At 38.9% G+C, this 27,345-nt stretch overlaps 1 protein-coding gene across 4 annotated transcripts in view; it reads right to left on the reverse strand.

The window, feature by feature from the left end:
• The window catches only part of MEIS1 (Meis homeobox 1), a 230,599-nt gene that overhangs the window by 126,208 nt on the left and 77,046 nt on the right, over positions 1 to 27,345 (reverse strand). For all 4 annotated transcript variants that reach the window (XR_009210128.1, XR_009210127.1, XM_032178671.2 and 1 more), the window contains exon 8: positions 26,805 to 26,950. Coding sequence is in view for 2 of the 4 variants with exons in the window: in XM_032178671.2 (XP_032034562.1) it covers positions 26,805 to 26,950 (146 nt within the window). In the remaining 2 variants the exon portion in view is untranslated. The remainder of the gene's footprint in view (positions 1 to 26,804; positions 26,951 to 27,345) is intronic.

Below are 27,345 nucleotides of genomic sequence, written 5' to 3' on the forward strand. Positions count from 1 at the left end.
ATACAAGAGCACTTTTGGCCAGGCGCAGTGGCCCATGCCTGTAATACCAGCACTTTGGGAGGCCGAGGCAGGTGGATCATGAGGTCAGGAGATCGAGACCATCCTGGCTAACACAGTGAAACCCTGTCTCTACTAAAAATACAAAAATTAGCCAGCCGTGGTGGCACGCGCCTGTAGTCCCAGCTACTTGGGAGGCTGAGGCAGAAGAATCACTTGAACCCAGGAGGCGCAGGTTGCAGTGAGCCGAGATCACGCCACTGTACTCCAGCCTGGTTGACAGAGCGAGACCCCATCAAAAAAAAAAAAAAAAGAACTCTTTTAAGGATCATAGAATCAAATGCCTACTATTTCCTCTAACCACACTACAATATGCCTTCAATTGTCAGCTTTGAAACAAATTGGGGTTTGAAACAAATTGGGGTGTGTGTTTCACCAATTAGTTTTGTTTATTACATGATTCTTAATCAAATATGAGTTAAATGACATTCAAAATCATTTCATTTTAGTAGACTACTAATAAAAACACATGAATGCTATTCCCAGTCATGATGCAGCTACCAGTTCTGTGCCCAATAAATAGTTGTGTGAATGAATGTTATTAAAGTTAGAGATGACTAAAATCCCTCAACCTGCATTTGTGAGTAGATGACTTCAGATAAATAGAAAATTAGCAGCTCCATTTCAACAATTATTCATCCTCACTTAGTTCAACAAATCCCAGAACAGTACTGTGCCTAGTCCAGATTTTGCTCACTTTATTTACTTGACATTTATATAATGTTTACTGTATGTCGGGCAGCGTTCTCAGTGCTTTAGGTATTTACTCATTTAATCCTTAAAACAAGTCTCTGAGATAAGTACTCTTACCTTTATTTTACAGAGGACACTGAGGCTCAGAATCTAATTTACTCGCAAGTAAAATAGAGCTGGGATTTGACTCTAAGTAGTCAATTGCACAGCCTGTGCTTTTAATTACTGTGTTATTCTGCTTTTTTTTCTTAGCATCAATTTATAATTTCCCCCAAAGTTTCTCCCAAATTCACTCTATGTTGTTCTTGGGTTTATTTGTGACAAAATTCCCTTCCTACTCTCTAACTTGAATGTTACAAAATTCAAGTTCTGTATCTTTATTTCTAGCACAGGACAGAAGAAAGGATAAAGAAGACTGTTTCAACATGCAGGCTTTTCCCCAAGAATTTCACTTTAACATGCACAACAAAAACACAGCACACTATACTGGACCACTTTTCTGAAAAGAAAGTTCATGACTGATTTATACAATGAACTCCAATAAAGTAAGGATCTTTTTCAAACTACGTATAGCCCATCTCTACAATTTCAGAGAGCATGTCAGCTAAAAGGAGACCTAACACCGGCCTGAAGAACACTTTTCCACTTTAAAAATCAAAGAGAAAGGATTTTGAAACCATTAAGTAGAAAGACAAGGAAGATGAAATACTACGATGCCATTTTGGAATGAGTCTGTTGACAGCAATCATTATTGCCTCTACAGATGCCCTGTCTAGCATTAAATATTCAGGAAAAATCCTTGTCTAAAGAATAAAGTATCCATAAGTTAGAAGCAAAATGGTACATTTGGCGAGGAGATATTTTTGAGGGAGAGAAAGATAGAGACAGGGAGAATGAGACGGAGAATTCGTGCTGCTTCCAATATGACTAAAGACTCCTGGAACTGGTACTCATTCTCTAGTGCTAATTTTCCCACTTAAATTACAGTGATGGTGTAGCCTCATCTCATTAGAGATCATTGTCCCCAGTAGACAGTTGTGTTTATGGGGGACTCTGGCTGCTCCACACCTGCTGATCAGGTTGCTATGTGATCAAGACTGCATACAAACAGCAGACTGGAGCTTGCTGGACTGCAACTGATGAGCCCAGGCTAATTCAGGGGTGATTATGTAGTTTACTGGACCACTAAACCTCTTTAAGCTTGTAATTACTGCCTATTTGAGTAAAGAACATTCAAAAGCAATTCACTGCATCATGCCTGCCACAGCTGGAAGCAGGCTGCCAGCAGTCTGTAGGGACATTAAAATCTACAGGGACGTGGATTGAAGCCCAGCTAACAGACACTCTCAAGCAGCACCCGCAGCCAAGTATGTGAACATTCCTGCTCACCTCTCCTGACCAAGCTTACCATTAAAGGTCAATGAAAACTATAGAATAGCCATAAAGATGACAAATAATGGAATGTAATGGTACAAACCACATTTTAATGATTTCCCCCCTTTGTAAAGCTAAAATTTAAAAAGTCTTCACAATGCCAGAGAGAGAGAGAATGCACTTTAAATAATGTACACTGCTGAGATGTACTGTGTGCTTGCTAAAAGTTCCACCCCAAAGATACCAGCTTGAAAACAAAATGCCCACTTTTTATGCATTATAAAAGAACTGGTATGTATAGTCGTTTTAGACATTTTCCACCCACTTAGCTGCTGTTTATAACCTTAGCTGGGAAAATATTGTTTAGCTAGTTGATTGACATTTTCTAAAATCACATATGTAGATTTTTGCAGTTAATGAATTAAAAGGCCCCTCAGACACCTGAGTGAAATTTATTTTCAAGAGTCAGAGAAGATTAAAGAAAAAAAAATCAGTATTTATCAATGTTCTCATTTTCTTTTGCTGTCACCTTAACAACCGCAGTTCTTTTGTATAACAAAAGTGTAAAACATGCTTTGCATTGCTACGGGTATAATTATTACTTGTCTCTAAGTAACAAAAAAAGACTGGAACTTAATGAAGGGGGATTAAGTTAATTTCTTTTTTAGCTAACAGTTTCCTGTCTCTTAAAATGCAGACCCTGGTGAACATAATGTTTGGGAAGACAAAATTAAGCTTTTTATTTGACTAAAATCTCCACTTTGGAATATTGATATTAAAATATTACGATGATGTTTATTCTTTAAAAGTATGTAAATTTGGTATTAAATAAAGCCACAGAAATCCTCTCTGACTACTCCATCCAAAGTCCACAGATCCCGGGGTTTATGTGTTATCTAGACATCACTCCTATTAATATTCATTAGATGGGTCTGCTTGCATTTTTATAAGCTGTGAGAGAGGCAAAAGAAACAATCAGAATTCTTTAACACACAGGCATTATCAATTCAACATATGCCAAATAGCAGAGCACCCAGATCTGAAGTTAAGATTCAAATGCAATTTACCTTTACTAAGCTAATTTTCATGAAAACTCTTTTCCCTTTATCCATTGTAGTCTAAGCTATTTAATTTTCTCTATTCTGTGTACCATGCACTTCAGTTTTTAATTTCAGAGATTATTCAGCACTATATTTTATCTTAGTTAATAATAAAACTCTTATCTTGCAATCAAACTAAAGGGAATTTCCCCTTAAGAAGAAAAAAAAATCTAAAAACTTTAAATTGTTTTAGTGATCAGATTACCTTTATCTTTATGAACCTTCTTAAGCAAACCCTTTCCAACTCCCGAAAGCATTTATTGACATGAATTCACTGTCTGTCTCCAGAGTGGATTATAGATGAGGGAAGAGTCTTAGTCAAAATTTGGGCAGATCCACCGTATTTGTTTCCCAAAGTACGCTTTCCTTGTTAACTCTAACTGGGCTGGGGGCAGGGAGGTGGGGATGCCGGCACAGATGTGGACTTATTTCTGCAGGGTTATCACAAATGTTCATGGAATATCTTAGATGAGTGGGAGAAGACTCAACCTGTCACCAACAAGACTGTGAGATAAAGTTGGCAAAAATAAAGATATTTCATCAAAGTTAACTTGAAGAATAGTTTGGGCTTTTTTTTAAGACTTTGAGAAGGGTGATCCCTTATATTTGTATATAGCTTTACATTTTCAAAGAGGTTTTATTATATTTTGCCAAGTTTGAACCTCACAATTACTGGTGAAGTTAGAACAGGTAATGTTGCCCTCATTCTATAGAAGAGAAAACAAAATTCAGAGTGGACACATGGCAAGTTATACAGGGTTACATGGCTGGGAAGTTGCTGGCCCTAAGGCCTCCTACTTCTCTATCTAGTTGTCTTTACACTCTACTGAAGCTCAAAGTTTATCTTGTTAATGATAAAATAAAAAGCTGTAGCTTCATCTGTCAGAAACCTACTGTGAGTTAGTTGACCCAGCCTCTGTTTTAATGTGTAAATGTGTACTGCCCAGGACGAAACAAAGAACTAAACTAAAACTTAAACTAAAATCAAACAAAACCATCACCTTTTAAATTAGCTGCCATTATTCCCAACAAACTTATATATATAATCTAACTGGTAATGCCAAAAAGTCTTAAATAGTGGCATTTACCCCTTCTAAAACATGCTTTGGGAAAGAAATGTCCTTACCCAGTGAGGATTGATTCGTTTGTTCCTCTTTGAAACAACTAGATATAGTTTTGCTTTATTTAATGTGTTTTTCTTTGCCATTCCACTTGTGACTTAAGGTTGCTAATCACACAAAGAAGGGGCTAGTTTTCCCCCTTCCTAAGTGAGTTCTTAAGAGAACTTAGGCCTATGTGGAGAGTCATCAGCCCGTTTAGCCCAGGAACGTGGTCATGAAGTCCATTCATGCTTCAGTGATGTGGTTACACATTTACAAATGGCAAATCTAAAGGAAAACATTTTAAAAGACTTTTTTTTTTTTTTTTTGAGACAGAGTCTCACTCTGTTACTCAGGCTGGAGTGCAGTGGCACAATCTCGGCTCACTGCAACCTCTGCCTCCCAGGTTCAAGCAATCCTCCTGCCTCAGCCTCCCAAATAGCTGGGAATACAAACATGCTCCACCATGACCGGCTAATTTTTGTATTTTGAGTAGCGACGGGGATTCACCATGTTGCACAGGCTGGTCTCAAACCCCTGACCTCGTGATCCGCCCACCTTGGCCTCCCAAAGTGCTGGGATTACAGGTGTGAGCCACTGCGCCCGGCCCAAAAATTGGTTTTAAGAGGTGTAGTTCGGTGTATCAATTTAGTTAGATAACTAAAGTTAAGTCCTTAGAACCCACAGTAACTATATGACCTTGATCAATATTTCAGATCTCCAAGCCTTGCTTCCTCATTGGTAAAATGAGGATAACCACGCTGGTGGCAGTCAAATGAGACAACATGCATCAAATTGCTTAGCATAGTGTCTGGCATATATTTAGAGACTAGTAAACAGTAGCTGAATCTGAGATGACTCTTAAGGTTAGGCTAATCTATGTAAAAATACATAAAATACATACAGTTCTCAATTTGCAGGGAAGAAGATATGACTAGATAATTCTTCTAAATTTATTTTCACTGTTAAATTAGGTTTTAATGTTTTCTCGTAATTTTCTTTATTTGGACAAACTTGCTTCCAAGATCTCTGAAGGCAGGGCAGCTTCATGGGTGTGCTGCCTGTAAGTGACACAGGGACCCCCACACAGACGGGCCCCATGCTTGGCTTAATGTGCTGCTGTCACCATCTTGAATTTTTTTTTAAGAAGCCCTGCACAATTTATGAGGAGAATTTACACATTCTCCACAAATTACGCAGTGGGTTCCATTAAAAGGAAAGGAGGCTATGTTTTCCCTATTAGATGTTTTATGCTTAGCTACAACTCCTCTTGAGTTTATTTGAGCTTCACAGAGGTAAATAAATAATTACTAGGTTCTTACTGAAAGAGTGTTAAAAAAAGACACTATAAAAGCAAGATATAGAGGTGACACTGACAGTGTATATGTGCTCAGGCCTCAGACAGATGAGTAAGGACACTTCAATGACCCTCCAGTGGCCTTCAAGGGGTCACACATTGCTGTAAGTGCCTAAATCACCCTCAGGGACTGACTAAGGAACTGAGAAAATATTCTATATTATAAAGTCTATGGGGGAAAAGTAATCAATAATAATCTGGATCCTTCAAGGTGTGAGGCCCATTCTGGCTCAGTGGACTTAGGAATGTTGAGAGCCTTTGTCTTTTGGTGGTTGGAAGTCAGAAGTGGCAATTCGCCCACCTTCCTTGGCAGGGGACGAGCACCACATTTGGCAGAAAAGTGTGCTCTCGAGAAAAGGGAGCAGAGGATCTTTTGGCCTGAGCTCCAGCTAGGATAGATCAAGAGTGAGAACTCGCCCTTGCATGCCAACCAAATGCCGCTGTAATTAAAAACAAACCTTTGGAAATAAAGTATTTGGAAATTATTTCAATTCTAGCACAGTCACAATACGAGCTCATCAATAGTTATAATTAATTGATTTGATTGCAGGATTTTGGATAAAAAAAACTGTCTTCTTTTTTAGTTCTCTTAAACAGAATTCTACTTTTTGTTAAAGAAGAGCCAGATAAATATATATATATATATGCAGACTAAAGACAGAAATACATGTCATGTCATACAGTTTCAGAAGCCTCCAGCACATTTGGATTCTGTAGCTCACATCAAACCTGCTAAGATGGCAACACCAATTTTTAAAAATGCAAAATTCCATCATTTTGATGATGCCAAATGATGAACTCGACTATTACATGCATATATTTTGTTTAATGGCTTCATTTATTTTAATAACAAAGGGAAACTGGATTTTACAGATGAAAGCTTTTTTTTTTTTTCATGGCATCAAGGCAACTGGGATTTTAAAAATCTGTGATGTTAACCAATATGTGATAATGGATGCTCTTAGGGGCCCTATTTTATAACATTTTATGCAGTGGAAACCCACACTGAGTAACTACTGCCAGAGTGTTTACCCCTATTTTAAGAAGGTACAATTGGGGTGAGTGTCAGAGGGCCTCGTGATTGTTCCATGTTTTTGTTTTTTTTTCTCTGAAAGGATACATGTTCAGTAAAGTGTTGGCTGTGGAAATACTGCAGCAACAGAATTAACTCACTAAAGATTTATTATAAATGAGGGAGGAAAAGTGCTGTTCATGTGATTTCAGGGATAAGAAAATAATTGCATAGACCTCTTTTTCCCTGTTCGAAAATCTGCCTACGGGGTTTAATATTTTGTAGAGAATCGAAAAAATAAATCACAGCAAGTAACTTCAGTTTAATTCTTGTTGAATTTCTTCATTATACTGACTATCTATGGTGAATCAGGAAACCAGAAACTCATCAAAACTAATTCCCACAGGAACAGAAGACACTCCACCTCAGAACCTCCCTTTTAGCCACTAAAACTAGTTATAACTAGTTTCAGAAAAAAAAAAGAAAGAAATACATGCAAAGGACATCTGGTCCACCCAAAATTCTGCTTAGATGATGCAAACCAAAAGGTCTGCGATGATTTTTTTTTTTTTTTTAAACTGAGAGCCATACCTACCAAACTCTAGTATACAACAGATGGAACTTGCCAGCCACACACAGGATGTCGAGTGATTTTACAGACACTATCTTGGCTCAAGATGGCAGCTCATGATTAATGGCCGCCGCATCCTTGGCCCTGCTGCAGTCAGGCCTGGGGTCTCATCCTGACACACAGGGCCTTCGTCCGCAGCCAATCAGCAGATGTAAGCACATAGGCCCTGTCAGGTTGACATATCATTCCTTCGACAATGTCAGCGAGTATTAATGTTCAATTATCTGTCCTAGAAATGACCCTCGCCTTTATGCATTGTGTAACCGTGTACATGGCACTCCCAAAGACAAGGGCAGAAATGTCCGCAATACACCAGCTACCAGGGAGTTGGTTTTCCAACACTGTCATGACATTGCCTTACGGTATTGAATAGGAGACCAATTTTTAATTTGTTTTCTAATACATGTTTGAAGGACTACTGAGCCCTTTATTTATTTATTTCGCTACTTAGCTATTTTTCTGTGAGCATGTTTGCTTGTCAGTAGTCCTTCCTATTTAAACAGAGACTTCACATGAGTCATCTGTGACTTGATGATCACAATGAGCTAACTATTCTTTGTATATGGTGATGAGTGTTCATTATGTGTAGGGTACCGTTTTATTTCATGAAGCCAGGTGTATATCATTTACCATCAAGCCAAAATGACAACAGTAGATTCTTCTGGAGCAGTGTCAAGATCAATTCACCTTCAACTTGTGAAGCTAAAGTAGTCTGTTCAAGCCAGTCATCTCTCCTTCCCATTGCTAAAAATAAGGCTTCCAGCAGAGGAAGGTTTTCCAGAACATATCTGAGATTGTTCACCTGTTAACATGTACAGTTGCTCAGATATTTTACAATGTTGTGTGGATTTGTCTTAATTAAATTTAAAACCCCCCTTTTCTCTCAAATAACATGGCAAGAAAAAACATTTATCTTAGCAGACAGCTGCATTTGCATGGTTTTTGTTGAACTCACATGCAAAGGTTATCAATAACAAGTTTGCAAACTTATACAACCAGTACTGAAAGATAATGTACAATAACTGCATGATAACTTCCTCCAAAACTGAGATAAAACCTTTAATGCAATCTTGAGTTCACTAACCTACATATGATAGTACAAACTTCTGTGACTCAGATTGGGGTTCAATGAATGTTCCCCGTGGTACTATTTTTTTTTTTTTTTTTTTGAGATGGAGTCTTGCTCTGTCACCCAGGCTAGAGTGCAGTGGCACGATCTTGGCTCACTGCAACCTCCGCCTCCCAGGTTCACGCCATTCTCCTGCCTCAGCCTCCCGAGTAGCTGGGACTACAGGCGCCCGCCACCACGCCCAGCTAATTTTTTTGTATTTTTAGTAGAGATGGGGTTTCACCGTGTTAGCCAGGATGGTCTTGATCTCCTGACCTCGTGATCCGCCCGCCTCAGCCTCCCAAAGTGCTGGGATTACAGGCATGAGCCACCGCGCCCAGCCCCGTGTTACTAATTTTTAAGGAATAGAAAATGGAATTATTTTCCTGTGGAAAACCACTAAGAATTCATCTATTGCCTTCATTTTAACATGTGAAAAACAGATTGATTATGAAATGTGCCTGTTAAAAGTCTAGCCAGTCCTTGGTCACAGTGTGGTATCTAGTGCTACTTCTATATGTATTCTCAACTACACTCTGAAAGTCTTTTTATCTTTTTTCTTTCCTTTTTTTTTTTTTTTTTTTGCTTTGCCTACTGTGTTCCCAACAGCAATTTTTCCAAATGACTTCCATTCTCCTCCAGCTCCTAATTCCACTTCTTGGACATTCATCAGTTAACTCTGCCTCCAGCCTGCTAAAAGATCCAGGAGGAGAATAGCAGCCTTCTTCATTTCTAAATTTCTCTGACGTCTTCCTTATTGCTATGTTCTTACTCTGAGTCCCATCACCCTCCCCTCCACTGCCAGCTTACCCTTGATTCTTGCTTCATTAATCAGTCCCTCTCTACTTTGATCTTCAAAGGTCTCTATTGCCTAAGTAAGTAAGTAGGCTGTGCATTAACAAATTGCATGGAACATAGTAGCAATTCCAGGAAAGATAGCTGAATTCAATTCTATATGTAAACATATTCAAATATCCTTTCTCCTAAATATTAAAAAAAGAAAAGAAAAACCATGCCTTCTTGTTACCACTTCCTGAAGCTTCTGTCTAAAGTATAACCTTTTGTGTATTTCCTCAAGTGATTGCAAAAGGATCTACCTTTGCTGCCTCCACTGCGTATCATCATATGCCTCATAATACAACTTCTTCTCTTCCAAATGCCTCAAACAGCTTAAAAAGTTAGCCAGTGTGGTGGCATGTGCCTATAGTCCCAGCTACTCAGGAGGCCGAGGCAGGAGGATTGCTTGAACCTGGGAGGTGGAGGCTGCAGTGAACCAAGATTGCACTGCTGCACTCCAGGTTGGGCAACAGACTGAGACCCTGTTTCTAAAAGAAAGAAGAAGTAGATAAACAAATAAATGACAAAAGTCACTGGTGATATCCTAACCCCTATATCAGGATCTTTTCCAGCCTTTCTACTTTATAAAGCTCCCAGAGTTTGGTCATTTCTGTTTTGCAACTGTACTCATTGCTTTGGTCAATAAATAATATCAAGCATCTATAGTACAGCTCTGAAGATGTAGAGAGCAAAGATTAAATCCTGATCTCTAGATAGAAAGGCACAGCATAAATAGTCACTATGATAAGCACTCTCTATCAGAGTCTCATCAAGGTGCTGCGGACCTGGTGGCAGGGGCCACTTTCCCTCTCCTGGGGAAGACAACAAATGGCTTCCCCAGGCAGTGACGATTGCACTAAGATGTGAAGGATGTGGAGGAAAGTGTCAAATAGAGAAGGGGTCATGGAAGTGATGTATCTTAGATGAGGGAACAGCATGTAAGGTGCACAGAGGACAAGACCGTGCAGCACTGATGGGGAGCTGTAAGCCTTCAGCTTGGCTGCAGCATGGCATGCATGGGGAGCCTGTATGGAAATGGTGAGAGAGGCGCCAGGGCACTCAGGGCACCAGTGCCAGACCTCAAGGGGTCCTTGAATGGCACACCACGATGTTTGTCTCATATCCTACGGGTAGTAGGGAGATATCAAAGGATTTTAAGTAGGAGGAGACTTAGCCAAGTTTTGTTTTAGAAAAACTGTGTCAAAATAAGGGATGGTTTATAAGGGACCAATGTTAGAGGCAGGAAGGCTGGGGAACAAACTGAGAAAGCTGGAGACATAGAGGACTGACTTGTGGCAGTGGCAATGGAGCTAGGTGGGAAGAAGAATGGAGAAGTGTTGAGGAGGCAGAATTGATGGGACTCAGGGATGAGCAACTGCCTGTGAAGGGAGAAGGAGAGGAACCTTCCAGGATGACTCCTGGGTCTCAGCTGAGTTGGAGCTTCTGGGTCTATGGTGATGTCATGAACTGAAATGACGTTGACGGCAAGGAGAGCCAGTTTGGGAGCCATGATGGATTTAGTGTGGGGAATGGATTCTTTGACTTTCTTACCACTGTACCTTCCTTGCTTTTATTAGAATAATAAAGCACTGGAGCTGGAAGGGACCCAGAAATTAATTCATGCCACCTCTGTATTTGACAGAGACCTGTCTGTCTGTTCCTCTCTCTTTCTCTAGGTTTTTCCTCCAGACAGCCTTCAGAAATAATCATCCCCCAAATTATATCTTTGGCCTCCTCCTTTTCTCTCTTGGCACTCTCTGGATCTGTGACTCTATATACATCTCTAGTGTCTGTGGTGGTAACTGAATGAATGTTTCTATTTATGAGGTACAGATTTACCTCCAACATATCTTCTACTCATTCACTTCTTTGTACTCCTACAGCACAGCCTTCTTACCTTAAACTGTTATATTTGTCTCCTGACTGTTTGCTCACTCCAGCTTTCTATAAACTGCACCAGAGATTAGATCCATGCCCTTTTCAAACATCATAGAACGTTCCAGATGTATATGGTTCCTTGTACATAGTAGGCCCTCAAAAAGCATTTGACTTTCTTGGAAAAAAACTTTTAATGACCCCATTTATATTGCAATTCAAAGATAAGGTAGATGTGGCCTAAAGTTTTGCCATGATTTATGGTGGGTAACATAACAAGCAGGTTTGAAAGTTGCTTTTTCCTGCAGTGTGGTGGGATTAAGTCATCATATCATGGAAACTATTCTAGCCATCTCTCCTCAAACCAAAAAGCATAAGGTATTCATAGATAAAGGCCCTAATGCCAGCATGATCCCTGTCTCCCCGCAACACACACACATACACACACACACACACACACACACACACACAAACACACACACACTTGCTTTTACTGCAATACAGGTATCAGAACCACAGAGATATCTAGGGACAGCGAATGGGCTACACAGGGGCCCCCAGTTCTGGCTGACCATACAGCAGTTGTGATTACTCTGGAATAACTGAGTCAAAGGCATGACTCTGATGAGGCTATGTGGACTTCTGCCTCCATTCTCATTAGTTCTAGTCAACTGTGTATGCAGGACAATTTCAAGAACAATAACAAGTCATAATTTTAAGTGTCAGAGTATGGACGTGGTAAGCTCCAGGAAGTTGAAATTTATGGCCCTGAGTTTTGTTTCCAGTCCCAACTTCATTGTACACTAAGATGGCTGTTAGATCTTTAACCTTTTCTGTCCCAGTTCCTTCATCTGTGAAATGGGGATACAATTATTAATTGTAAGATCACATGCAAGTTGACTATTAAATAACAATTAATAATCTTTTAAAATAAGATGCTTTCTGTCTGACTTTTAGAAATTCAAATGTATGCTATTTCATGCAGGTATATTTGGCCTTTTTTCCCTTGCAAATTCACCCCACAGTTTTTTCAGTCTCTTTTGAACAAAGTGATGAATGTTGCTGAGTGCTCGTGGTGTCTGGGCCAATATGAACATCTTTCAGGAAGTAAGTCCTGAGCACCGGTCATTTTGGTCATTGATGATGTTTTCACTTCAAGGTGTGGGCCTGAGACTCACAGGGCTCAATGAGAGAAGTAAATGAATTGATTTGACTATATCTCTTGCCCACCACTTCTGATACTGACAAATGTACTTCAATCTTATTAAGAGGGGGTAGCTATATATATTGTGGAAATTTGGTCTTCACTAAACTTACCATAAATTATAAATGCCTACACCCAAACAAAGAGTAGTCTACAATGCCATCAGAGGTCTGTCTCTTCGCTTCTTAATTTTGATTTCTAGCTCCCATGGCTTCCAGAAGAGAAAGCATGCAGGGGCACACACATACTGTATTTCAAATGGAGATTTTATGTAAGCTTATTTTTATAGTGATTCCAAGAGTCGCTGCTCTGCTTTTTATCTATGCAAACTGGAAATAAAGTAGGCACCCTGCCAGCTCCCTGACAGCAGGCCAGGCCTGGCCTGCCATGGGTGACTCGCACAATGACATCTAAGGGGTCCAGAAAAGAACCCTGACTAATGGCTTTTGGATTCCTTATGACCTTTGATCCTCAATGACTTAGACCAAAATAAATGACCTAATTTCAAGAAACTACATCTAGCATGTGAACTCTAATGAGTGAGAGAATTTACCTGCTAAGCAATGATTAATAGGTATGCACTACTTATAATTCCTTAGATCTTAGCCACACTGGAGGAAATATACTTTTCAGATACTCACTTTTGAAAGCAAATTCACCTTCCTTCCAGGATGCTGGGAAATTTGAGAGTGACAGTGCCCATGGCAGATAAAGTACACAAGGCAGTGGGAATACAAAAGGATCTCCTGGAGCAGACATAAAGTTGGCAAGAAGTGTGAGGCACAAATGCAATTCTCCCTCAAACATATGTGTTGTTTCTGCAGTGAGTGATTCTGTTACTTTCTTACTGACAAAGGCTACCTGATCTGCAGAGCCTCTGCAGGAGTCTGGGGGCTAGCATGCCACACACACTGCCCTCACTCCATGATAACTTCCATTGCTGCATGTTGTCACCAGAGCACTGAAGCTATGAAGATGTTTCCTTGTGGTGGAGGTGAACCACAACATTCTGTATCATGGGACCTTCAGGGCTACCCCTCCACCCACCCCAAACACACAAGTGTACTGTCAACAAGCCCAGAAGAAACAGTCTGTCTTTCTGCAGAGCCCTGGGTCTATCAGAAGCTTTCAGAGTACTTGAGGGATCCCATGAAAGTGTTTTGATATTCAAAAGGAACTTCTTACATGCTGAAAAAGCATTGAAAGTTTGCAGAGAAAAAATAAAACATTTTGTCAAACTAATATGATAAAAACAATGGGGTAAGCTTCAAAATCAGGGGGGCAAAATCAAAGTATAAAAATCAAAGATAGAGAAAAACAATCATCTTTCCATTTAAAATCTGTCATCTTGCTTGTGTACCTTAGATCCTTTCTATGCAAGCTGCAGTCTGTGGACCAGCAGCACCAGCAGCACTAGCAGCTTGCTGGAAATGCAGAATGTCAGGCCCCAACGCTCTCAATCAGAATCTACATTTTTAAAAAGATCCAGATAATTTAAATGCCATAGCTTAAAGAGCACTGTTTTTGTTTGTTTGTTTGTTGTTTTTTGTTTGTTTGTTTTTGAGACAAGGTCTCACCCTGCCACCCAGGATGGAGTGCAGGGGAGTGATCTTGGCTCACTGCAACCTCCACCTCCCGGGCTCAAGCGATCTTCCTGACTTAGCCTCTTGAGTAGCTGGGACTACAAGGGTGCCCCACCACACCAGGCTAAGTTTTGTATTTTTGTAGAGACAGGGTTTCACCATGTTGCCCATTGAATTCCTGGTCTTGAATTCCTGGGCTCAAGCAATCTGCCTGCCCTGGTCTCCCAAAGTGCTAGGATTACAGTCGTGAACAACTGTGCTCAGCCAAGGATCACTGTTTTTAAAGAAGCAAAAGAATTTTCAATTCTGTAGTAATTTTCATTTTCTAGTTTTTCAGGTGATAGACTTTCACTTTTTTAAAGTTACTCGTTATACCTCAGTTAAAACTCCAAATGTGATCATTGTTAAATCACATGATAAATTCGACAAATTCGGAGAAATGTTGTAAATATTTTCATGAAATATTTGTGTAAAATATTTGTGTGGAAAAAAAAAATTTTAAGCCTTCTATTTAGAACCTAAATAATCACTGTACTTCTTTTCATTGTACCAACTTAGCAATGTTTCCAATGATATGACTTATCACAATATCACCTTTTTAAAAAATTTTTTAAATTTTATTTATTTATTCGTTTTGAGACAGGGTCCCGCTCTGTTGCCCAGGCTGGAGTGCAGTGGTGCAATCTTGGCTCACTGCAGCCTCAAACACCCGGGCTCAAGTGATCCTCCCACCTCCTCCCAAGTAGCTGGGACTACAGGCATTAGCCACCACACCTGGCTAATTTTTTAACTTTTTGTAGAGATGGGGTTTCACCATATTGTCCAGGCTGGTCTTGAACTCCTGGGCTTAAGCAGTCTTCCTTCCTCAGCCTCCCAAAGTGCTGGGACTATAGGCAACAGCCACTGCTCCCAGCCACAATATCATCTTTACATACTGATTTTCAAAACCCAGAGCCAGGCTGGACCATGCCTGCTTTGTCATGAGCAAGGAAGGTAGTTGAGCAATTATTGTCTAAGTTCAGACAGCACAAGAAGATAAACAGGACACTGCAAGCCAGCAAAACTCTTTTTCTCTCCAACAAAAGGCACCTTCTCCTCCAATGACCAGGATAATAACTTCAACCTCATTTTATTTCAATCATAAGAGCAAATTTTGGTCTCTGACACACAAGTACATTTGGCCTTGCTTCTTTCCTTGCCTTCCTATCTCTGGTACTCAACAAATCAACATTTTGACTGTATTTAAATTATTTATCTTGAAATTGGTAATGAATTTTTAGAAATGGGAACAATGGGTGGAAAACCTAACATTCTGAGGGTCTACCAAATAAGGTCTGCCTTCTCGTTTTCAGAGGCTAACACCTACCACTTAGGACATCAGAACAGCCCCACAATTCCACACGCTACGACAGTCGACCTACGTGACATGTTACCCATGTGAGTTCAAATGTAAAATACAGCATTTGTAGCCCTGGCGATTAACTGAATTATAATGCCACATTTGAATGCTACTTTACAGATTTTTTCCAAAGGCTCTGAGCATCTACTCCTTAATTAAATTTAATTTGGTTTCCACATAGAGTGCTATTGAGCATATTCACTTCAACATACACGTCAGCTCAAAATACATCATCTTCACCTTCCAACTACAGCGTTATGAAGATGTTTCCTTGTGGGGACATTCAAAACTGATTTATGGTGCTATTGCAACAACTAAGCAACTAATCTTCCAGTATAAATGTAACACATAAGAACAACCTAACTGAAACATATAAATTCAACATATACTTAAAAATATTATTGTCTGTAATTTAATATAGGAGAATGTTTCTAAGCCTACAACCTTGCATGCAGAAGCAGTTTTTCAAGCATTAATACTTAAATGGGTCATAGACACCACATCTGTCATTCTGTCCTGAAGTCTATGAGGCAAAACCAAGACTATGCTGGCCTATTGATTTTTCTAGCATTTGCTTTAATTTACTTAACCACTGAGAAATCCATCAGTACATAAAGGGCAACTGTCCATTACTGCCTCATTTGCAGACATTCTTTCTCCTCGTTTTTGGTAAATATTTCCCTTAAATTGCTATGTGTTTACAGTGTAAAAACGAATTAGGAAAGTGCTCACACCTGTTTCTGTTCGGTAACTGCTGCACTGAGGTATATGTAACGTGCTTAAAGATAGAATAAATATCTAGACATTATTACATCTGTGTGCAAAGGGTGGTAAATTAGATCCTAATTACATTAACAGGGATTCTGCCTCCCAGCTTAAATTTTACATGAGCACTCTGCAAAAATCCAAAAGCTCTGCTGTGGTTTCTTTATGAGCTGGTGATTATAGCTACTTCCTATGCGGTCACTAAATATTCTGTTTACAAATAAATGAAGGAGCTTTGAGCCAACTTGCCAGAGTAATAATCTATTTTTTTTCTCCTCCTCCCTCTTCCCAACAAACCCTCGCCACATATGCATGGCAACAGTCAGAAGCCCTGGCTTCATCTAATTACTCCGTCACATAATTTCACAAATTGCCTTGTCACTGGGGAGCCAAGTGCAAAACATGCTCACAGTGGGATTTCAGGCAGCAGCTTTCATTTACTACTCATTCCTTGTTCAATTAAACACGAAAGCACCAGTTGTGTGAAAGAAGTCAAAAAGAATGCCTGCCAATGAGCCAGACACGTATATCTCCTATTTACCATTTCATCAAATACATGGTTGGCAACAGGCATCTCCAACAGGAGGATCCCCTCGCCTGGCCCACTGTTGTCTCAATGGAGCTGCCACAATAGAACCATAACCAAATGGCTAAGAGCAAAGGGGCTTCTCTAAAATGTAAACTTCTTCATCTATCAATAGGAAACATGGGCACGTAGTAACAGATTTTATATTCTCAAGCCCCTCCATTCTTTACCCTTTCTGCTCTATGACATGCCTGCCATGATCCTCACATAAGAACCTGTATTTGTATTAGATGAATGATGCTAAGCCCTTTGAAGGTACAAACAGCATGCCATATTTCTGTTCTGGCTAGAAAGAAGGAACCAAATTCCACTAATCTTTAAAACTTCTCCAACTGAAAGATCATCAATCAAGTTCGTACAGTATTAGGCATTTTCCTTTTAAGTATTAATGCCTTGCATGTTTCTGAAACACATCAAGATAAATGCTCACCCATCGCATTACGGATGTGGGTAGAAGAAAAATATTGTACGATGGGTGACATTACTAGAGGGAGTGAACCTGAGGTTACACTCCTGGAAGCTGACATTTTTATATCAACAACTAAACACAGCCACTGGTAATTAAAGGTATTGCTTTGTAGCTCAGGAGCCAGCGGGGTCAGGTACCATTTTACATCACAAGCCAGTCCTTTCTGCATGTAGATTTGCCAGCATTATCTGCACAGGGAGAAGGAGACATTAGCAGCAGCTGTCTCTCTGCTTTTACACTGAAAATTCTATTCATACAGACAGGTGGAGTAATTTAAAAGCCAATGTGGTACAATTTCGATGTGACTAATGTCACTGCCTACTAAAATGCCACCATTACCACTGTTTATGGAAACATTACTAAAATTACATTTTATTCATAAGAATTTTAGGATTCTGGTTATTACTAGCTTTAAAATGATCAGACCTTGATGTCATACCCCAGAGCGGCGGCTTAATTCTCCTGGGTTTAGCTGCCTTCTTTGCTGAGAAACGACAGTTGGATTGTAGTTTCAAGAGTAATCGGGCTGCATAAGCAGTTTCCTCTATCTCCATAAAGCAAATTAAAGACACAGCTCTTTGGCGTCCTGGCCACATGACAGGCAAAAAAAAAAAAAAAAAAAATCTTCAAGGAGCTAAATTCTGTGTTAGAAGGTTTAGTTAGGATCTGCATGAGGAAAGATTCTTCACCCCCCAAAGCACTATCACAGACATTGTTGGTAACAGACATGGGTAGAGAGTTACACATTTCTGTAAGGAAGGAGGAGCAATTAAATAATGTTTAAAATATGAAATTCCAAAAACGCAAAAATTATCAAGATTGTCGCAAAATATCAACAGCTGTAGCTTTCTTTGCCTTTTTTATGGGCAGATATCTGTAGAAAAAGATTCCAGATAGGGACGGACCATCCTTGACCCTTAGTTACTAACAACCATCAGATTGCATTATGAAGTTTTATGCCAAGCCCTCTGGCTCATATTTTTATTTTTTAAAAATACTAATTAGCTAGCTTGTGGAATGAGATTATAATTATATCTTTGAACTCTCACAATGCGATTTGATTTGCTGTGTGTTTGAGACGCAGCGTGGTGGAAAGCACATGGAAATTCAAGTAAGGAGATCCTGGTTCAAGCTCAGCCAGTTCCTCGCTTTTGATCTTGAGAAAAATCATTAACTTCTCTAAACTTCATTTTTGTCATGCTGCCCACCTTACAGGATAGTCTTATGAATCCAGTGTATAGGAAAATATTAAACAATAAAGCACCACATACGTACATATTACATTTTTATTTAGCATTACGATAAATTTTTTTCCTTCAGCTGTTGAAAGGATGGAATAATCCAATGTCAAAATAGCCAAGCAATTAATAGCTGAATTTTTAAAAATATAATAAAAGTCACATTATGCAGGCAGGAGAATATTTTATTTTATTTTTTCAACGAATTAATTTTGTGAAGTTCTTCCCCCTTGAAGTTGGGAAAGTTGGCTTTTCTTTTTTTTTTTTTTTTTGAGACAGAGTCTTTCTCTGTTACCCCGGCTGGAGTGCAGTAGCCCAATCTTGGCTCACTGCAAGCTCCACCTCCTGGGTTCATGCCATTCTCCTGCCTCAGCCTCCTGAGTAGCTGGGACTATAGGCGCCCACCACCAAGCCCGGCTATTTTTTTTTTTTTTTTTTTGTATTTTTAGTAGAGACGGGGTTTCACCAGGTTAGCCAGGATGGTCTCGATCTCCTGACCTCAGGATCCGCCCACCTCAGCCTCCCAAAGTGCTGGGATTACAGACGTGAGCCACCGCGCCCGGCCAACTGGCTTTTCTTTAAATAATAGATAAGAATTTTTTCTAAACGTCTATAAACTGCAACAGAAATGACCTTGATCTTTCATAGGACAAGTGTTCACTTTGAAAAAAAAGCTATACCTGCTGGTCTCTGGACATCCCAAAAACTTCCCAGGATACCAAATTCTCAGGGTAATCTGTGTCATGTGGCAAATGACAGCACTTGGGTACTGCAGGGATGCTAGCAACAAAGGTAATTGTGGAAACAGATAAAAACTGACCATAGATTATTAAGAAATGAAATGCAAAGACAGCTACAAGGTTAAATTAATATATATCACCCCATTTTTTAAGAGATCATGCCAACAGGACATTCAAATTCAAGCAGTTACCAAGACCAATTTCAGAATATTTCTAAAAACATAAAACCAAGTCATTTCTATCTCATTTAAATACCAACTAATTTAGGATGTTGGCCTTCATAACATCAAGTTATTTAAGGTCTACTTTTTCTTTAGATAGAGGAATACATTTCATCTTGGGACCCGTGCTCACTGGGCTATAATTTTCTGAGTGAAGGCGTTTTGCAATGGCAAGGAAAAACAAGGACTAAAAAGTCTTTAAAATGTTAGAAGGTTGCGTAGCATAACCCTTTCAGCTACTGCTTCCTCCTGGAGGCTCTCCACTGGCCCACCAAGAAAGAGATGCCTTATCTGAGTTCTTGAGCGCACTCTCTGGCTCTTGACACACTGAAGTGACTATCAAGTCCACAGAGGCTATCCAAGTTGCCCACACTCTGGGCTCTGCACAAGGAAGGGTGAGCAATACTGAAGTGAAAGTGCTCACATATCAGAAGCAATCATTTTGATGTGGATCTACACAATCCCTATCATTACTGCCTTGGACCATCAATCAAATATTTTTTTTTTGCTACCACATGGCTTTCAATCTATCAAAGGTAAGCTTGGGTCGTGGCCCATAGTGTTTTGTGAACTGAGCAACAGAGCGTTGCAACGTGGTCTCCACTACTTGGTTGCCCTCTGACATGGACCTACATCAGTACAAGAAGAAAAATTAGAACCTTGGACATGGCTACTTAGGGGATTAAAAGATGTAAAATGGATCAGTCTTCTCTACTAAAATTCATAGATGGCAGGGGTAGGGATATACATGAGCAGATAGTTATACTCACACTTTAGCATGAGAGACAGATATGATGTGGATGTTCACAGTTAAGTCCTAGGATCCTAAATTCCATGACATGTAGATTTACTTCTACTGGCAAAACCACCAACCAACGAAAACAAAACAATCCAAAACACTGGAATCTTTTATAAAATAAATCTATCTGATTTTCCCGCTGTCAAACCTTCATATTTTAAGACAAGGTATCTTCACTAGGAATCTTAAACGTGGAGAAAGAAAGAACCAAACTTGCATGAAATTCCTAGGGGTTGGATTGAGTTAGTTAAAAAAATATACACACACTCACATGTATACTTGTGGTACTCCAATTTTAATCTGAAAGATAAATTGAGGTGCATGCTCAGTGACCAAGTTTGATATTTTATCTTTAAAAATATATCATCACTAATTAAAATAAAAAGAAGACATGATATTGATACACACTTTGAAGTACAAATGGCTTGCTGTTGTTCAGTTACATGCATCAGTAACAACCTAACAAGTTGTAAAAAGTCCATGGGCACTTTTATTTTACAAATAATCCTTTATTTAATCAGCCCAATTAAGACTATATCAGAAAACCAAACTATCGTGTATCTGTATCTTAACCTTGGGAAAAAAAGAAAATTTTTAGAATGATCTAACAAATTGCCAGCCAGACTCTACAAAAGTCTCTTATAGTGAAACAACCATCGGGGTGAAATGAATAAACCACTTATTTCACTGCTCACAAAAATCGCACTCATACTCTGACAGTAACATAGAGTCTCAGACAGAGGTCGTGTGCTCGGAAGGGCTATATACCTGGATAAACAGGCAATTTTAAAGTTGGACTTTTGATTTTGCTTTCGATTGTTTTCCCCCATGCTTCCTCATCAACTGACTGTAATTACCCCAGGTCAGAGGTGCATAACTACGAGTGGGGAAGAAAGGCCCAGGCAAGGGGAAGGAGGTACAGAGAAGGCTGGGAGAAAGCTTTGCCAGGTCACTAATGGCCTCTGGGGCAACAATGTGGAGAACAGGCTGATGCTTCTCCTTTGATCTTCTAATTCACAATGATCATTAGTATTAACTCCGATTCTTCTGGGTGAAGAATTCCAGCTGTAGCCTTTTCAGTTTACCTGACCTAAGAAAATTCATCACCCATCCCATTAGGATTTCAATAACCAGCTAAGGAAAAGAAAAAGGCAGTTGCCCCAGAATCTGGAAACCACCCACTTCATTATTAAAACAGAGTTTATATGATGTATATCACAGAAAAAATAGGGCATTCCAATATTCCCCTCAAGTAATTAAATAATCAACTCCATTTCCCTCCCCAGACCGATGATTCCCACTTGAGTAAAAAATAGTCAAGGTCCTTATCTAGTCAAAGTTGAAATACGCTATCTACAAAGTAGCAGAGATCTTTTAAAATTCAGATAAAGGATTTTGTCATCCAAGCCTGGGTTAGTTTCAGCAAAGCCTAGCTTTGGTCAGAAGTGAAGGTGCATGGCAGTTACACGTAAGGGAAAAAGTAAAAACTATGAAAATATTCTTCTTATGTATGTAAAAGAGCTAATTTTTGATAGGGTACATGGACATCTGCAAGGAAAAAAAGATCTTCTCACACCTTCATACTAGTTTTCAAGGCTCTTAATTTAATGATCTGTCTGCGGATAATACGTAGTGAAGAAGGAATCAAAGTTACCTGCTATCTCCACAAGCCACTTCCCTTGTCTCAGGCACATGACAATTAAGGTAGATTAGGACTAGTTTGAAGAAGAAACTGCCTTTCTCAAATACCCTGATGAACAGTTTGGGCAAGAATGTGAGAATATAGTTGTCCTGCCCCACCACCTTCTCAGGACTCCCCCTAGATCTTTCAGGATAGGTTGTTGAAGGATGCTGGCTCGTAAGGCTTAAAAGGAATATTCACTGTTCAAACTGGCAGAGTACAGAGGTAGGCAATAAAAAGAGAAATAGAAATGGGAGGAGAGGAGAAAATTTCATCTACTACTTGCCCATGTGCCTACCTATAAGTCCTTCTATTCTTTTCCTAACTTTGATCAACGGAATGGATTATCCAGATACCAATTAGATGTACTTTTTCATTGTAATAATTAATAATGTTTAGAGAATAATTCTTCCAAAATGGCAAGGAGAGATATGACACTAAGATGACTCCAACAGATCTTGTTACTAAAAACGAAACCAATGAAACAACATCTGTCTCTTCCAGAGCATTCAATTCCCGATTCAATTCCATTTACTCCGTCCTTAGAGTGGCGGACCCGCAGGGCACTTTTCATCTAATAGTGTTACTATGGAAACGCTATTCTCAACCTGGAAGATTCTACAACCTCTCGCATTGGCTTTATCCACAATGAGAGGGAAGTCTTATAAATCAGAAATCAAGACATAAATTTGGCCACACACACACATAAATTTTCCAGGCTAGAAGTGCACACATACACAAAAAAAGAAAGAAAGAAGAAAGAAAATGAAACAAAAACACTTGGCACATAAGTGTGTCTAACTTAGAAGCAAAGTTTGTCCCTATAGTAAGGCTTAACCAAATGGGATCCTCAGGATGGTGAATGGATGGGGAGTAGGAGAGAGTGTGAATGAAAATCAGTTCACCGTCAGGATCACCATCCCGACTGGTCAATGCCGGATATTGACCCGTGAATGCTTGCTTCCCCTGGATCTGTAGGTATGCTTTCTAACTACCTCCCTTCTCCCTAGCTTTCAGTATTCCTGGAAGCACAGGAGCTCCATGCAGGAAAATATAGTCACTGCATATTTTAAATAAGAACCACATTAACCGCTTTTCTATTTACATTATACTTTAGGCTGCAATATGATAGGATAGGAAAACAAAAAAGAAAAGAGATCCTTGATTTTTACCTTAAACGTGGCATGTATTCTTTTTCTTCATTTTCACTAAGCCTTTGGACACATATCTTTGTAACACTATGTAGCAAAAGAACTGATAATATGCAAAACACATCCAGCTTAAGCACTATGACATCACAGGCTATGTTTACAGTTGGAATAATACCTTCAAGAAGGAAAAAGAAACCTTGATATGACATATGCCCCTGAACTGATTGTGAATACACAGTGACTCATATGCAAATATTAAGCACGTTTTAATTGTTTGCAATAATTTACCTTCAGGCAAATGTAAGTATTTCTATTAATAAATGCCTTTATTTTCTTTCTAATTCTCTCTTATTATTTAAATCATGTCAGTCATTCTTTTCAATTCCAGGGAATAGTTTCTTTTAAGAGACCCTCTCTACTTATCAACTCTGGCAAATGCTCAGCTAAGTCTAAGCTGGGAATTTACCTCACTGAAATTTCTTCTTACCCCCTAATCACTAAAGTTTAAAACTCGTTTCCTTTTTCTTTTATTGTTTTCATTATATACAAGTATGTCCAGTTTAGCTTGCTAGAGACTGTGAGCCCAAGAATGAGGCTTTAGTTCTCTCTTTGGAGTAGTAAAACGTGCTACTGATTAAGTCTACCTGTGGATAACTAGAGACTGCCACATTTTTCTTCTCATGTAGCTGGGGTACAAATCCAGAAAGTTGTTTTTTGTTGTGTTTTGGTTTTTAATTCAGGGCCTATTCTACTCTTCTAACACAGAAATGCTTTAAAGCCTTTTCAAGGGCAGATTTCTTCACTGAATAAACCCAATGAAAGGATTGATCCATTTATTTTAAAAAGAAATAGCAATTTGCTTTCAAAAGGTGTGAGAGGTTTTTGAATATGTCTTTTGAAATTTAAAAAAAGATTAGTTTACAATTTACTAATAAATTGGTATTGCTATTGTTTTAATTAGCCAGAATTTCAGTGGCTTTTTTATATCTAGCAAGATTTCAGAAAGGATTTCCTAGATAAGTTGCATTAATCACATAACAATGATGTGACCATTTAAAATTTGTACAGTCTTCCTAATGAATTGTGCATCCCCGAAGACCTCTCAGAACTTGAAATAAAGTCACTAAAGAATTAGTACTGAGATGTCAGTGGTTACTTACATTTAGACAAACAACAACAAAACTCTCTTTAGATTCTATAGGTTTGTAAAATAGAATTTATTAAAATTAGCTTCTTACTATAAATATTACCTAAGCAGTCCATGCATTCCTTCAAGAAGGATTACAAAACAAGGGTAACGGGTGTTCCTTATAACTGGAGGTCTATTTGCTCTTGCAATTAGAGAAGTGGGAAGGAATCTTTTTCATTGGGGGAAGGAAAAGATGAAAAATTTAAACATATCTCCTAACTTTGCTCTTCAGATGATGTTATAAGAACAATTAGCTATCTACAGACCATTATCATTAATCAATATTTCTGTATGAGCAGATGGCATTGGAGTGGGTAATGGGGGTAGAAATATCCAATGGAAACCACAAGGTAACACCTATAAACATTCACAGAAAGCTGAGGAAATGTGGATGAATGGGCTTCCCCTTCCAGGGCAGTGGCACAGGCCAGCAAAGACCTCAAAACTGAAGACTATTATTCAGGTCTCAAGAAATCAGGCAGTTCATGAACAATTTCTATTACAATTGCCCCAGTAACAAACACATAGTCCATATAAGCAATGCAATGCATGTAAAATCATGCGAGCTGTTAGAAAGTTTATTTGGGTTTTTTGTTTGTTTGTTTGTTTGTTTCAAGAAGATAATGTAGCTCTCTGCAAGGGTCTTCACAAGGGTACAACCTAGAAAAACAGGAAAACTAGTGGCTGCATAAAATAACTTGCTTCTCTCTCTCCTGATTCTGTCTGAACCAGTATTTGATTATATCTTATTCAGGGGCACCTCAGCTTCAAGTAAAGCCAAAACTCCTTTGCAGATTGAGATGGGGGCTAAAGAAATCTATTCATTGTTTCTGTTAGTCTAGGAAATAGAAATTGTTTGATTGTGACTTCAGGGCCAACCTGATTTTATCCACCACACCAACTCATTCCACACAGCAAGTTAGCTGGTTAGCTCTGGAGATAAAATATCAGCATCATTGCATCAGCATCATTGTACCACACCTTTGACCAATTGCCACTTCTTATCTAAATGTCGTATCATTCGTTTTTCATGATATGCCCTCAAGACCTGAGTCCTCTCTCCCCCAGTTCATTAGTGATTGATAATCGTCAGTGAGGAACTTGCAGGAGTCACATCTTGAAACATCTACACACATGCAACAGGTGTCAGATAAGTAATGGTGCCCGAATCAGATTCTAGGTAAACCTAATATGATGTTAAAATCAAAACAGCTCAAACAAGCTAAATCTCCAACTAATTTCCAGCACAGCCAAGCCCTAAAGTTTACTCAGTCTAGTTACTGTTTGGAATTATGAGGGAAAGAAGAGAAGGGAGGAAACTTTTTTTTTTTTTTAAAGCTATTCCTGCTGCTCTCAGTTTTTATCTTATTCACTGACGCTGGAAAATCTGGATTAATGTATACCCTTGAGCATTATTGGAGGCACAGCCTCTATCCAGAGGAGCAGAACCAACACGACCTTCAGACATCCCCTAAGTTTCTCTCTCTGTACCTGTAAAACTCACTGAGGAACATGGCTTTGAAAGTGGGCCCAGGTATGAAGGTAAACAGGCTCTGCAAGTGTTTATAATAATACAAGATTAACTTTAATATTTAAGGAAAAAATGACTTTAGGAAAAGTAAGCTAAGACAAAAATAGTAACATAAAATATTTTCTCCTGATATTAAAAAACAACCCTCAAGAGTTTTTAACATTTATCCATCTATGTAACTTTGCTACAACCTGTCTAAATTCAACCTTTGTCTCTAATATTGAAATTCCCCTGGTCAACAATTTTGTTGATTTTTAAAATATTATTTTATCCACAAATCTTCATTGTGTCTTCTTTAAATCAGTATGCACTTACAAAAATATCCACCAAAATATTATTCTTATAAATATTTTGAACATAAAATTCATTCAGAACAATAACCAAACAAAACAAACCCCCCAGTGGCATAAAGCCCCAAATTTCCAGTTTCTCACATCTCCAGGAGAATTCCTGCAGTGAAAACAGCAATACTTGCACAGACAATATAAACTGTTACTCTGCTTGAAAAGTCACAAGGGACTACACAGGAAGAGCTGACTCTATATTGCTGTTTTCCTTTACAGTTCTAAATACAGGGACAACTTTCACTGTGGAGCTCTGACTTACATGAATGCTTTGTAATGGAAGCCAGTGCATTCAAACCACTTAAAAGCAAATTATGTGATCATCTTGCCATTGCAACATGATTTAAATTTTTGTGGACCATTTGTTGTAAAGATCCACTAAAGCATCAGAAGATATTAAGTCTCTCTCTAGGGTTTGTCTTATTTTCTTCTTAGTAGGAGATGGTTCTGAGCACTTAAGGGTCACACTTAGAAAAGCAACATCATTAATACACATACCTAAAATCACAAGTGCACATGAACACCTAAACCTTTTAACTTATGAAAGTTAACAAAATCACAATCGTGAATTTTAAATAAAATTTCTCATTTGGGGTATGTATCTAAGAAATAAGTGCTAACACTTTTGCAAAAACTGTGGGAACACGGTTATTTATTAAATATTTCAAGTCCAGAGGGATCACTTTTTTCTCATTATTTTGTGTAAAAACTGGTTCATTGTCCATATTTAGTTTACATATGTCATTTAGAATCCACTTACTGTTAGATGCTGGAACAGCCACGCCCTCATGATATTTGTGGCTACTTTGGGAAAGATGCCACGCTTTTTGTGACGCTTTTTGTCCTTATCAGGGTCATCATCGTCACCTGTGCTGGGGGAAGCTACACTGTTGTCCAAGCCATCACCTGCAAACATAGTGAATCAAATTTTGACTGATGCTACCTTGACATGCTTTATTCAAATAGAATGCCTTTGGATATAAACAAAACCAAAAGAGCAAATTTAAATGATTAATAGTTTCTTTGGTACTGTTTTTTTGTTGTGTTTTGTTTTCCAAGACAAAGAGAAAGAACAAGGCCTAGGTTCAAGAGTAGTCAGGTCTAAAGAACTTCTTCCAAAGAACATTGCCAAAAGTCAAAGGGAACGGAGGGAAATATCCAATCCCCTTGTGGCTTTGTTGCTATGGTAATTATTCCAATATGTATAGCTGAGACAGGTTAAGTGTAACTCCTACTGGGGAGTTAAACATGGTGACAGTCATTAGCAGTGGCACTATGGCTGCCTGGGCATTCAAATCCCA

Source organism: Hylobates moloch, unplaced genomic scaffold (assembly GCF_009828535.3).
Source record: "Hylobates moloch isolate HMO894 unplaced genomic scaffold, HMol_V3 SCAFFOLD_15, whole genome shotgun sequence".
Taxonomy (NCBI): Eukaryota; Metazoa; Chordata; class Mammalia; order Primates; family Hylobatidae; genus Hylobates; species Hylobates moloch.